This window comes from Carettochelys insculpta, chromosome 25, assembly GCF_033958435.1.
Source record: "Carettochelys insculpta isolate YL-2023 chromosome 25, ASM3395843v1, whole genome shotgun sequence".
Taxonomy (NCBI): domain Eukaryota; kingdom Metazoa; phylum Chordata; order Testudines; family Carettochelyidae; genus Carettochelys; species Carettochelys insculpta.
In genome coordinates, this window is record NC_134161.1 from 13442692 (window position 1) to 13457502 (window position 14811).

General features: G+C 42.3%; 1 protein-coding gene across 2 annotated transcripts in view; it reads left to right on the plus strand.

Annotated features, from left to right (window-relative positions):
• The first annotated feature begins 3196 nt into the window (after positions 1-3196).
• Positions 3197-14811, plus strand: part of APLP2 (amyloid beta precursor like protein 2) — a 73931-nt gene continuing 62316 nt past the window's right edge. For both annotated transcript variants that reach the window (XM_074977218.1, XM_074977219.1), the window contains exon 1: positions 3197-3347. In XM_074977218.1, coding sequence (XP_074833319.1) covers positions 3261-3347 — 87 coding nt within the window. In that variant the 5' untranslated portion in view covers positions 3197-3260. The remainder of the gene's footprint in view (positions 3348-14811) is intronic.

Below are 14811 nucleotides of genomic sequence, written 5' to 3' on the forward strand. Positions count from 1 at the left end.
TTCATATGTAGAGATTGCCTCTGAAGATTGTCTGATGTATATTAAATTATATCTGCTTTTTATAAAATTACAGAGACTATTTCTGTTTTAGGTAGCAGCATCTTTGAGATTTTTGTGGTGATATCCTACTTCCTTTAAAATTAATGGCTAACCATTGACTTTAGTGGGACTATGTTTTTACCCACCACATTTTGTTTGACTATTTTCTTTGTTACTGTGAAAGTCAAACAACACATAATAAATAAATAATAAATGCCTTCCGTTTATACAGTGTTTTTTCTTTCTGAAGGACTCAAGTGTTTTATAAACAATAGACACAGTGGAATTATTTAAAAGGACATGTCAACTCGAATTTGCTACAATTGATTTTAAACACTTTCTGAAACGCTCCAACTCAACAGCACAGAAGTTCTAAATTCACTTTTTCTTCTAAATTGAGAAAAGCATAAATTTTAAGTGTCACAAATCTGACAAGTAAATAGGAATTTTAAAACTTGTTCAGTTGTAATAATCCTAAGGTTTCAAGTTGCATATGTCTGTTTACACTAAGTTGGGGGTTTTCTGTTTTTTTTTAAGTTGACAGTGTGCTCTTCTATCGTTTGCAATCAAACCATTTCCTGGCTAAAGGACAGAAAAACTACTGGTCTACAGCACACTGCACAAAAGTGAGGGTAGGTTGCTAGGAGCAAACATATTATGTTATATCATATTATAAAAATTGTTTTGAAATCATTAACGTAAATATTATCCCTTTAAAATAATCACTTTGTTACAATGCAATCTTTTCCACTCATAGGCCACGTCTACACGTGCACGCTACTTCGAAGTAGCGGCGCCAACTTCAAAATAGCGCCCGTCACGGCTACACGTGTTGGGCGCTACTTCGAAGTTGAAATCGACGTTAGGCGGCGAGATGTCGAAGTCGCTAACCCCATGAGGGGATGGGAATAGCGCCCTACTTCGAAGTTGAACGTCGAAGTAGGGCACGTGTAGACGATGCGCATCCCGCAAAACTTCGAAATAGCGGGGTCCGCCATCGCGGCCATCAGCTGAGGGGTTGAGAGACGCTCTCTCTCCAGCCCCTGCGGGGCTCTATGGTCACCGTGTGCAGCAGCCCTTAGCCCAGGGCTTCTGGCTGCTGCTGCTGCAGCTGGGGATCCATGCTGCATGCACAGGGTCTGCAACCAGTTGTCGGCTCTGTGGATCTTGTGTTGTTTAGTGCAACTGTGTCTGGAGGGGCCCCTTAAGGGAGCGGCTTGCTGTTGAGTCTTCCCTGTGACCCTGTCTGCAGCTGTTCCTGGCACCCTTATTTCTACGTGTGCTACTTTGGCGCGTAGACGTTCCCTCGCAGCACCAATTTCGATGTGGTGCTGCCCAACGTCGAAGTTGAACGTCGACGTTGCAAGCCCTGGAGGACGTGTAGACATTATTCATTGAAATAGACTATTTCAATGTCGCTACATCGAAATAAGCTATTTCGATGTAGCATGCACGTGTAGACGTAGCCATGGACCTAGATCCTCAACAATAGTTAGGCACCAAACTTTCATTGATTTCAATGGGCATGACTTGCCTGAACAGTTTTGAGGATTTAAACCTTTGTGCTTTCATTTTGTCTGTATAGCACCTAACATGATGGAGCTTGGGTTTGGAGTCACGGTTTATTGCAATCCTGTTACTATTACTATTCAATTTTTCTTTCTTAAAAACATGAAGAGCCAAATTCACTATCCTGAATTTGAATCTGTGGTTATAGAGTGTATCATTTGAAACTTGCTGTTAATGTATAACTGTACAGACCAGGGCTGGGCACTGGCTGTTGGGGACCAATGTTCCCTCTAACCTCCCCTGCCCCCATGTGCAGAATAAATTATGTGTCCCGATGCATGTGTGAATGTGCACCACCAGGAGAAAAAAATTAACTCTGCTAACCACCCTGGCAGGATTGGAATGTCTCCTGAGCAGCTGCACAAGCCCCCAGTTTGCAGGGATCGCTGCTGAAGACCACAACCAGATGATTTGGACCATCAAAGGAAAGAAGTTTCTATTTTTTATTTTCATGTATTAAACCCCCAGCAAAAAAGTTAGTGAAAAATGTAGCTTAAACTTTTATGTACTTATTTAAGGCTTATGGTATAAGGGGATTTTCTGTTGTCACTGTTAACTGTATGTTAACCTGCCTTGTAACAAGTATTTCTGAGTTATGCGATACGTAGTCTCCAAAAATAAAATGGAAGGTGTGCCAAAGGGTTTGGTTGGCTTTTGTGGCCCTCTCCTTCCGTACAGGAACATTACACTGATGCAGACCCATTGTTCCATTTTACCAATTATTGCAATTTTTTGGGAACTCTGTGCTATATAACTGAGACTGGACTGGCAATGCTGTAGATCTGAAGAAGTGGTCTGACACACAAAAGCTCATCACCTCATCACAATTATTTTGTTCGTCTTTCAAGAGCTACATTACTGCTGTTTGGTTTTGTTAGATTACAGACTAACAGGGCTACCTCTCTGCTACTATTTACCTATTAACCAAGTGGTTGTGGGATTGCTGTTTAGTTGCTCTAGTTGCAGACCAGTAGAGAGACCCTTCTAGAAAGCAGTTCCTTTTTATGCTTGTTTCACTCTCTCTTTTTGCGGCTATCCAAAAGCACTGGGAAGAGAGAGGCTGCAGAGTATTCTAAGGCCAGCAAGGCTGCCCACCTCCCTTTCGTTCCAAGGTTGCAGAGCGGGCCTGGAGTCATGCACTACGCACGATAGCAATTTCTTGCAGGGCTTAGGAAAGCGGTTGCGTGGGTCTGGGACTCAGAGGTTAGTAGCATCCGCCTCCCACCCGCAGAGTGCACCAGGCTCAATGCCAGCCCACGCCTGGTGGCGGTACATAGTGGCAGGTGGTGGTGCCGCTTGCAACTTAGAGCCACTCCCTGTGATTGGCTGAAGCTTTGAAATGCGGGTGCTGCACGCATGGGCTTGCCTTTCCCCTGTTACGCTTGTTCTGATTGGCGGACACTCGGAAGTAGGGGCGTGGTTTTCTCCTCCCGCAAGATCGTTTGTTGGAGGCCGCTGGAGTAGGGGCAGACTATGTTGTCTATACGTCGCGGTGATTGGCCGCAGCTGGGGAGGGCGGGGCTTCCTCGTTACTACCTATGATTGGCGTGAAGATGGGCGGGGTTTTGTGAGGCGGTTCCCTGCAGACCGCTGGACTCTGGGACCGCAGAAGCTGCTGGGCGGCGGCGCGGACGGACAGGAGGTTGGACGGGATGGCGGCGGGCGCAGAGCTGGGTTTGCTGCTGCTCTTGTTGCTCGGGTTTACGGGTCCCGCGACCACGCTGGCCGGGTACATCGAGGTAAGGCTGCGTGAGGGGGGCACTGCCGCCGAGACGCCCCCCCCCCCCCGCCTTGGCGCAGTGGCGGAGCCCAGCCTCTGCCGTGCCGCTGCCGAGGCCCCCTGAAAGGCACGAAGGCCGGGGTGGGAAGGGCCAGCGACTGCGGTTTTCAGCCACCTATTTGCGACCCGCCCCCTTCGGTGGAGGAGGACCCTGGTCTCGGACCGGGCTACCCCTGGGCTCGGTGGGGAGGAGGAGGGGCCTCCGTTTGCCCTGGGTGGAAGGAGGAGGAGAGGGGTCCCCTTCTTTTCTTCCGCGCCCCCCCTTTTTTGCGCTGCAGGAGAGGAGGAGGGGGAGTCCCCTTTTTTCCTCCGGGCCCCCGTTTTGCGCTGGGGCAGAGGGGATCGCTAAGCCCTGTTTAACGGGGTTAAACACTCGTTTCACAGCCGGTTTTCTATTTCGGGTCAGTCTGGAGTGCTGCGTGACTTTGCTCCCGCCGCCCCGAAGGTAACAAATCAGGGTGAAAAGAGACGGGTCAGAAAGTTACCCCATTGTCCCCTTGGTGATAAAAGTCATCCGGGTGTTGGAGGGGGAGTGCGGGGGAGACGTAGCTGGTGTCACGTTCTTCACACATAGCGGCTGAACTTGCCATTCCCAGTCTTGCAACTTGATTTGTTTCTATCAAAACAAAAAGCAGTCAAGTAGCACTGTAAAGACTAGCAAAAGGGTTTATTAGATGAGCTTTCGTGGGACAGACCCACTTCTTCAGACCATAGCCAGACCAGAACAGACTCAATATTTAAGGCACAGAGAACCAAAACCAGTAAGCAAGGATTGGTTTCTGACAGTCTTGTTCACCTGGATGGTGTTGCATTTGTAATGTCTTAGTGTCTGCGGCCAGCTTAGAAATGTTGGTGTACCAGTGGATATGTTTGGCTGGTATTTGCTCCTTTGCTATAGCTGTCTGGTATCAATTGGGTGATCCCGATTCATTGGTCTGTAGTTTGGTGACACCTTTTCCTCAAACTCAATGTCCTGATGTGTGGCTGGTGTGTTTTTTTTTAAAAATATGCACTGAAAGGATCTAATGTGCTCCAAGTACAACACTTGCTTTAAAAGAAAGCAGTGAAATATTAATTGTCTGGTAGAGCTAGGTAGGAGATGGCTCAGGAAAGGGACAATCAATTCTGTTCTTTAAAAACAGGCATTTCGCCATTTTGCCATGTTGTGTCTAAAGCAGCAGCAGCTCCTGATCTGCAAGGGTAAGTTGTAGCAGGTGGCACTGTGCTAATGCTGTTAGCTAGCTGAAATTTCCTTTTGCCTGTGAAGGCAATTTAGAATTCTTGGGCTATAGGAAGCTGCCTTTTTTGTGGCCTGGAGTTGGGATAGGAAGGAATTCATTCTTATTTTCATTTTGTTTTTACTTCAGCATTAGAGTTGGTATGTGTTTCCATATCCAGTTGCTGATAACAGGGATAGGTAACTAGCTGAATTCCTCTCTGCCTGTTTTTTTTTCCTTCTTTGAGCACTGACCTCTGCATTCTTGGCATAGTGACAAGAAATGTGAGTTTCTGAGACTGGTCTGCAAGCTTAGACTGTTCTATGGCAACTTCATGGGGAACAGCCTCTGATTAAATGCAGCCATTTGGTCAAGGCTTAATTATCTTAACAGAGCCTGAATAATAAATTTTCAATTTTAAACTATTCGATGGCATGACCTTTTTAGACTAAAGCATTCTTCAACCACAGTGGATTTGTGTCTGACAGCTAGAACATGTTCCGTTCTGTTCCCTTCCCTCTCCCTCAGCTTGCTTTCTTCTTTATAAGCACAAAACTTCTGTAATACAATTAGATACATGATGAGGATGATAGCAAAATATCATGATAATTTTGGACTCTGTTTTCATAATATATCAGTATCAAATCTCACAGTCAACAGTTAGGCATATGCTGATAGTCAAATACAAAGGCTTGAATCTAGTAATACACAAAATTGCTACATCCATTTTGCTTTGGTAGTGTGTTAGAGTGGGTGAGTAGGAAGGACAGGCATGCTGGAGATATTTATGGATGACCTGATTTGACACACTTCCGTTTACTGACTGTAAAGAGTGTACAAAGCCTTGATTAAGCTGCAAAATCCCTGTATGAAAATCTGAAGCCCTGATTTTTTTCTGTAATTGCCAGCTTACAATGTTTGTGTTGTTCATAGATGCCGTACAGACTTCTGGTCTGACTTCTCCCTCCCTGTGCAACTACCTCTTGGGAGTGGCTTTTCAGATATTTCTCTTTGCATTAGTTACGGTTATCTATTATAATTACTAGTGGTCTGATGTAACATGGTGGTAGTCTGATGACAGTACTGAGCCTGAAAAACCTGCCTTGAGGTTATTTTGCCAGGGATAACTAACACTGGCCTGAGGAATTACAACTACAGTCTGGATCAGATTATTTGGCATTGACTTGCAAGTGAAGAACCTTTAGTATTTCTGAGGGTTGGATTAATTTTTTACACCTGTTAAAACCTCTGCCAACTGTAGGCTACTTCCTTGGTCATATCCTAGACAAATTCAGCTGCTTATATGCATCCTTTCTGGAAGATAGATTTGCTTATGAGCAACACTACATGAGGGAAATACCATCTGCTTTGTTTGAAGCAAAAATAGCTTTAATTTTATTTGAAGGCCTTGTTTACGCTAGAAAAATTAGGACATGGAATTAGTGGTATGAATATTAGATGCTGTAGCTTGTGGTTTTTTTATCACTGTCATTTAAACCTCTGAGTAGGATTAAGCAGTTTAGTTTGAATCCAGTTGATATTCCAACTTCTGGGCTACATGTACACAAGAGGCTTTTCCCAGCAAAACTGAGATTTTTTTGGAAAACTGTAGAGCATCTACATGCAAAGTGCAATTTGTTGACAAAACCCAGCACATCTGCTGGCAGCATTATTCCTTTCTCGAAAATGTTCAGTCGACAGAACAGCAATGTAGTGGGTCGGGCCCTTTTGTTGGCAGACAGGGTTTCCTGTTCACTAGGCAGCCCTCTTTGCAGAGCTTGAGTGGCTCTGTTGATAGAGGGTTGGTCAGTCTGGTGGCGCTCTGTGGACAGAGTGGATTGCTCTTTTAATCTACTTTTATATGTGTAGAGGCTGTCAGTCAATAGAAGTTTTGGCAGGATACCCCTTCTGACAGTGACCTCTGTCAATGGAGGCTTCTTGTGTAGACGTAAGCCCTAGTGTTGTGATTACCTGTGGAGAATTGCAGCTGTGAAATCTTAGTGTAGATGAGTTAAAACTGTTCTTTTTGAGACTTCAGTGGTAAATTCTCCACCAGTCTACACTTTTATATTGTGCTCAGTGCCATAAAATGGGTGCCAGGTCACTTCCTACAATTTACAGAACATGATGATTTTGATAATGTATAAGCTTAAAAAGTGGTATTAGCCCTGGGGAAAACACATGACTGTGTGTTTACTAGTTTAGGTGCTTCAGCATGTTCCCATTATGTGACTTTTTTTTCCTATCACTTTAATACTTCAACTACCATTCCCTTTCTGTGGTATGTCCAGTAATCCTGCAAACAACTTGAACTTTGTTTCAGTGTTTGCATTGTGTTGGTAGGTTTGTGTACATGGAATATCATATTGTACGGTGCATTCTTCACAGGCCTCTCATTGATGGCAGTCAGGCCTTCTCTCCTGAGCCCTGTCCTGTGCTGATTGAAGTTAAGTTTGGACAAGGTCCTTTGTGAATAAATTGGTATGTATGCAGCAGAAGAGCTGATGCATTGGTTGTGGCAGCTAACAGTGTTTGTCCATATTAGTCAAGTTACTTGAATGTGTTCTTCCTGCCTTTTTGTTTGCAAAGTTTTCTAGGAGCTTCAAAAACGTGGTGGATGGTGAGCTCAAAAATCCTTTTAATAGAATCTTTATTCGAGGTATCAAGTCCTTCATATGCTAAAGCCCTTTAAAGACATGACATTTCTGCTTTATTCATGTGACCTTTTATGAAACTGAGTCTGAAGTAATTCATAGTAAGGTTTTTAAAAGTGAGATTTATTTTGATGGACTTTTTATATAGCTATTGTGAAAAATTATGTGTGGGCCATTCACATTTGCAGCAACAACTAGGATTTTTGGGAGAGAGATAAACCAGATCATGTTGAGGCATAATATTTTAGTCAGCCATAATGTTTGGTACACTGATGTGGCCATAAGTGTCTTGCACCATTTCTATCCACCTCAGTGACTTTCTTTTGGCTCAGCAAATGACCATGTGGGGGAAATTCTATTCTCAGATTCAAGTTCCAAGGAATAACAAATCTGTGAAAATTTGCTTCTGACAGTGTGGATGTTAAATTTTTAGAAGTGAAAGGACATTAGTTTCCTAGTTTATCAGTTTCCATATGTAAGCAAGATGAGCAAATCTAAAGATTTTCCCAACTCTGGAAGGCAAGGTCCTTCTGATAAGTATTTACAGGAGTAGAAAACATACAAGAAGTCATGCAGGGGAGGTACTGCTGTTTTTATTGCAAATCAAAATTATGGAGAAAAGCAAACCCCACTCTTTTTTGGAAAATTTTTTAAGCTTGCTTGGATTTAAGATATAGAGGGTGCTTGCCTGTAGACGTTTGAAACAATATATAATTTCCTGTGTTGAATATAAAAAGAAAACAAATTCTGAAGCAGTGTTTTACATTTAATCATTGATTATTTGGGAATCTTGTAAGACATGGTTTATTCACTCTTTAAAATTATACACGTTATTACGTCAGTGTCTATTGTTGTATATCACCCCTTTGGCCCTTGAAAACCCAGTAGTCCCCAGAAATTTTTAATGTTTTGATCTTTTACTTTTGTAAACATGTCTCAAGAAATGTCTGTGCAGAGTTCAGTATTAGGTTTATACACTAAATACCTTGCTGGCAGAACTTACTTTGCTGGCAGCATCACCAACAAATGTTTTATTAAAGGTTCAGACTTTGATTCTAGATTCATGTAACTTGAAAATGCAAGAGGAGCATAACACTTCTCATTTTCACATCAATTATAGATAAACTGAGCCATTAACTCTAATTGGAGACTGCACCATTTTAAACTTTACTCATGATTAATTACTAAGTACTCTGAACATTAAAGTAGCCTGTTCATGTTCATTTTTCATTTGTGAGGGAAAACTTACTTTTACTGAAGACTTTAATTAATACCATCTAGAAAAAAGCATGGCTTAATCTACAAGTCTGTATAGATCATAGTTAGGGTCTTACTAAGTTCACAATCCACTTTGGTCAGTTTCTGAAACACACAAACCTGTAATTTTCATGATTTCAGCCATAAAAATCTGAAATTTTCCTGGAGTTATAGTTGTGGGGATCCTGACCCAAATAGGAGTTGGGAGGTGGTCACAAGATTATTGTAGTGGAGGTTGTGGTTCTGCCATCCTTACTACTGTGCTGCTTCTGGCATTGGCCCTTGTTTCAGAGCTGGACATCTGTGGAGTGGTGGCTGCTGGCTGTCTTTACTTCTGCGTGGCTGCCTGCAGAACTGGGTTCTCAGTCTGCAGTCAGTGCTTTCTGGCTGCTCAGCTCTGAAGGAGCAGCATAGAAGTAGGCATTGCCTGGTACGGTGTTGCTGTTCTTACTTTTATTTTATGCTGCTTCTGATTGAGTGCTGCCGCCTTAACTGTTCATCTGGCCAACAGCTGCTATTCTCTGGTCTCCCAGCTGTGAAGGATGTGCAAGAAGTAAGGGTGGTGGTACTGCAACCCCCCTAAAATAACGTTGCAGTCCCCTGTAATGTCCTTTTAGGGCATTATTCTATATATGAGAAAAGTTGGTCTCCTCCATGAAATCTGTATGAGATATAAGGTAAAAGTACACAAGATTTCACATGTTTTCATGTCTGAATTTGGTAGGACCCTACTCATAACTTCAGAAATGTATAGTAAGTGATAAAGGATCACATACAGTTCTGTAGCTGAAAGATCCAGAGGTGTTTCCCAGTTTCTACATTTTTTTAATATATATAAAAAAATATGGTTGTTCATTAGGCAGTAGTGACAAATTGATCATTTTCCAGATCTGAAGTGAGTCTGTCCCACAAAAGCTCATCACCTAACAAATTATTTTTGAGTTGTTAGAGTGCTACAGGACTCCTTTTTTAAATTGATCTTAAGTAAAGCATGGTGATGTCACTCGCTTATCTTGAAAGGATACTGCCAATTTGATATCTAGTGGTTGTGTAGCCATATTACTTCCAGGATATGAGACAGAGTTGGTCAAGTATATAATTTCTTGGATCAGCCTCTGTTGGGGAGAGAGAAGCTTTCAAGCTTACTCTGAGCTGTTCTTCAGGACAAGAAGAGCACAGAGTAAGCTCAGAAGTATACTCTCCCTGGTCCAAGAAATAGGTCTCCTATTTGAAAATCTGTAACTTAAAAATAATGAACAATACTTTTGAGGACTGCAGCTGCTGGAGTCCCCCTGTTAATTTTCTTCATTATTACGGTGTCTTTTTTTATCCTTATTTCTATGCAAGTCCCAGGTAATTAGAGGGGGAAAAAATAAAAATTAGACTTCTCATCTATATGCTGCCTGTTTTTACTTAAGTTCAAAACTTAAATGTCACTGGTTATGAAATATGGCACCTGGACCATGGGACATCATTAATCTCTGCTGATTAAAATAGGTGTTTTGGTTTTGTTTCTGGTTTTTTTGGTGTTTAACTTATGTCTCTGTAGACTTAGGCCTGCTTCTAGGTATAATGCCTATAAGATAAAACAGAGAATCCAAGTGTAAAGCCTGAAGAAATTTTTTTTCCCCCCATCCCAAGAGCAAGATTGGATGCTCATCTTGGCCAGCAAAATAGACAATTAAGGTTGTTTTTTCTGTTAAGCTTCCAGTACTGGGTGTGTTGACTTAAAAGTATAACTGCCTTATCATTTGATACCATTTTTCCTCATATAAAATCCTCTTCTATTAGAAGCCAGAAAGTTTTGCAGTAACAGCTCTTGAGTGGAAGCAGAAATGAAGAAATGTTCGTTTTGTAGTCTTAATTTTGGAGATTGCTGCAAAATATAACATTGGGATTAAAAATAGACTGAACCTGCTTGAACAACTAGTAAAAACCTGCCAAGGTTCAAAGACTGAATAGGAAATTATCTACCAACTGCTAGCACAGCCTGTTAGTGATTCATTGTTAAACAAGTGATAAGATACTGTTCGGTAGAATGCTTAAGCTCAGGGAGGTCAGGTCTAGTGTAGATAACTGTATGAAATGAGCATAAAACACAAGTGTACAAAATATTTTGTAACTCTGTATTTCATAGCTTGTGGTCAGATGGTTTCTTCCTTGTTGGCTTTACTTTGAAAAGAGTATATAGACAAACCATTGAGTTGAACTCTGTATCCTAATGACAGGAAATAAGGGACTAAAATCTGATTAAATAACATGCAGCAACGCAAAAATAAAAAAGAAAATTGAGGGAAAGGGTGTTCTCTTTTCACACTTAAACACCAGGAAGTTTTAAGACTGCAGAAGCTGATTTAATAAAAGTGCTTACTACTTTTTGAATGAATGGAAACTTCCGAGATACCTTCACTTTAGTTTTCATTTTATAGTCTGATACAAACTTACTTATTCCTGTTGACTTCTGAAGTAATATAGTTAGGGTTTTGGTAGATCCTTGCTGACAGGATCTTTAGGATTTGTCTGTGCCCAGTTACGATGCTGTTAGAGTACAGTTAAAATGTAGAATGATCTGTTCTAGGCGTTGGCTCAGTTATAGTGACAAATCTAATTTTAAGTCCCACCCATGCTACAAAGTTTAAGGGGAAAAAGCTTTGACAATGCTGCCTTGGTCATGCTCTTCACAGGGCCTGAGTAATTGTTCTTCCTCTTACTTGTGTAATAGTTGATTTCCTCTCCAGTGGGCAGTTGTTGGAATTATTTGCTATCTTGCTGCCCAATACACTAATCTCACTGACCAGTAGTTTAGGCAGACTGAGGGGGGGAGGGGCAGTGTACTCAAAAGTTTTATTCAAACCCTTTGGTTAAGTCACATGGTCTGTATGTTTCTCTTGCTCTCCCTCTTAATGGGGAGAGAAATTCTGCCTCTGTGGCTTTTGGTTTCTAACTTGAGAACTGATTGGTAATAGAGTTAAGTCTGGTGATGAAAAGTAGCTTACTGACCACATTATTGCCAGTGTTGCTGGTATTTAACTTGCCACTGTATTAGGAGTGTGACAAGGCATGAGACCCAAAAGCCATGCTCTGCAACAGTTTTCACTAGACCATTCAGAAAATACCTGTTGTTGCATTGAGGTGAGTTAAACATACACATTTTTAAGGAAGTGTCCTACATGAAATTCAGAGCCTTAATGTTTTAATCAAAAAGTTAAACTTATGCATTTTGAGGTAGATTTTAGGCATTGCCTTATATTCTCTTCCATTATTTTTTAGATCCAACTCCTTGTGAAAAGCTTTGTCCCATTTGTTTCAGCTCTCTAGTAGATGAATCTCACTAAGTATGTCACTGCATAGTGTGAAGTGACAGCAGCCGACAGAGAACTTGAGGACACCATCTGTTAGACTAAATATGCATTCACCTGAGATTTGAAACTGATTTGAAGTGTGTATTTCACAACTGAAGCTAGTCTCTGCTTTGTATGTATGGCAGCAGTAAATCCTTAATCACCAAATTCTGTGTTGTAGTTTTGGACTCAGGTTGGTTGCCAGATCTGCGTTGAACAATAAGCTTTTTATCTGGATTTATTAATACTAATATGAATGGGAAAAGTTTGCTTTAGAACTACATTTTGGCTACAGACGATTTGGCATGTTAATTTGCACAAATTAATATAACTGACTAACTGGATGTTGATTGTAAACTGGTTCCCAGTGTTAGCAGTCAGTCTTCCAGTAAGTGTGGTCTGAAATAGAACGGTGGATTAAAATATTCCATTCAAAAGATTAAATCTGAAATGTTAATACAAACCTGCAGTTTGAGCTCCTAGTTAATACATCAGCATTTGAACATGAAGTTTTCTTTGCATAATTTATCAATTCCAGCTAAAGAAATTGATGTCTAGTTTCTCATTGGCAGCAAGATCACACATACATTTGGAAACTGAAGAGAATGAAACAGTGTCAGAATCTAAATTAAGGGCATTAGCTCATGGAACAGACTCAGCCAAAAATAAGGTTTTGAGCATGGAGTCCGGCAGGTGTTTTCCCACACATGCTTAACCTGTTTGCTTCCTTCCTGTAGAAGGGAAATGGCAAGGTGCTGCTTTGCAGGTATGATTCATAGAAGAATTGAGAGTCTGGAATTGACAAGGCTGCTGTTACCCCTTGCTTCCCACCTGCCAGTGTACATCACTAGAACAATTAAGGGTCATCTCAGGCTGCTAAGAAGTTGCAGTATGTCCCGGTTTGAAATAACCACTCAATAGTGGTGAGTAGAAAACATTGAGTTTAGAGGGACTTCAGTTCTGCAGAAACTGCTTGTTTAAGCTTTTATTTAAAAGTAGTGTTTTGTGAGCCCTTGTTTTGAAGATAACCTTACGTGTGCGTTCCCAGTGTTGTCTTCCTGAGTCTACAAATGAAGTTCCTGTAATGGAACGGTCATTCTCTAGCTCAGCCATAACTCAGAAGATAACCCACCAGGATGGAACCTGCTTCTGAAAGGTGTCAGTGTGACCAAGATTATCTTGGCCTTCAGAACAAAACTATAGAACTGTGTATAGTGTAGCATGCTACAAAGAGTAAAGCCTCTGGTCAGTTTCATGATTCTGAGTCCAAACCCCCTAGGCATCAGCTAAGCTGACCGGAATCATATCCGTTTCACTTTGCTGTTGCCTGGGGGAGGTAGATCCTGTGAAAGAGGATTCAGAATGGATTTGAGGGAGGACATAGCATAGCAGACTCAGCTGTCGGAAGTATGAGGCAAGTGGTAGTAACAGGAAGCAGTGAATGGGATGCATAGATGACTGCTTCTCCTTTCAGCAGTGAGGGGGTTTGGAAAATGCACAGCACTTGTCATATTCTTGCCATGGCATATGACAGCTGGGAATCCTGAGTGTGATCCAGCAACAGCACCCTGCTGGGCTTTGCTCCAAGGTATTGCCCTGGGTAATGAGGTCCCCCACCTGTTGTATCAATCTGTGTTTTAGTTAGGCATTCTGCTTTTCACACCCTGAATGTTAGCTAGGTTGATGTTTGTACCTTGGGGGCTGTGTGCATGAATGACCCTTTCTTCCTAATCGTCTGTAGCTAGAAGTAAATTATTCTAACCTTTTAGCTACTCCTAGTATGACTCTGCCCTGCCCCTGTTGATCCCTGTTCTGTTCAGATTGCATCAATCCTTGGCTCAGTACCAAAGCTTGTCAGTAGGTAACTCCATGGGTTGTGGGAATAAGAGGCAGGCTGGCTAACCTGCCCATATTCTGCCCCCAGCCTCTGTCTTCAGCAGAGCTCTCCCAGTCTCCTGGGACATCTTGGACTTCATCTCTGCTACCATGCAGTCTCCCAGGATTGGAGGATGGGTCTGGTTGTTGGCTGTTGTCAGGGACCAGGGTGGCCATGTGGCTGGGTGCTGCCTGTTCTCTGGGGCCAGGGTGGCCATGGACCATGTGCTCCTTGTCCTCATGGAGTGTAGAGGCTGCCCGCACTCCCCATGCTCAGGAGAAGGCAGGGGCCGCATACCACCTTACCCTCTCTGTGCCCTCCTGGAGATAGAGAAGGCTGGGGCTGTGTACTGCCCACTGGGAGAAGGTAGCCTGCCCCTGCTCTGTCTGTGCGTGGTGGGGGGAGGTGTTGGTTCCCACTGTGGCCTTGGTCAGCAGTGGTTAGGCCTGAGAGTTGCCTTGCCTAGCCTTAGGTTCACCTGTCACCCATGGGCAGCAATGTACAAATAGCAAAGGCAAAAGATGAATGTGCTGCAGGAGTGTAGCATCCTGCATGTATCTCGATCTGATGTCTGATTTGGCTTTCTAAATCTTTTTCTACCTTTTTGTTTGGGACCCTCAGCTTTTGGTTACACATTCTGGTTTTTATCAAGCTCTTCCATTGTAGATAGTTCATTTGTACTTCATAGCTCATAATATACTCAAGTCAGTGAGTAGTAACTTCATATGTGTGTTCTGATCAGCAGTTATCTGCAGTACATGGCTTCATTAGTGCTATTTGCTCACATGCGTTAACTTTAGATGAGCTCTGTCTTTAGAAAGTTCCCTTAAACACTTGTCTTGCCTTAGAACATCTTTGTTTCTCAGGTTAAGAAACTCAGCATAGTCCCTGAGCAGCTCACCCTCCTAAGTACCTTTTGCTTTCTTCCCTTGTTGTTCTAGATACTTCATTCAGCTTCCATGCAGTATCATGGAGGGCATCCAGAAAGAGCTGAGTTTCTAGCACAGCAGGGCTATTAAGAGGCTAGAACCAATTTTCCCCTCCTTTTTAATGTTGAAGCTGCAGCACTAGTATTCCT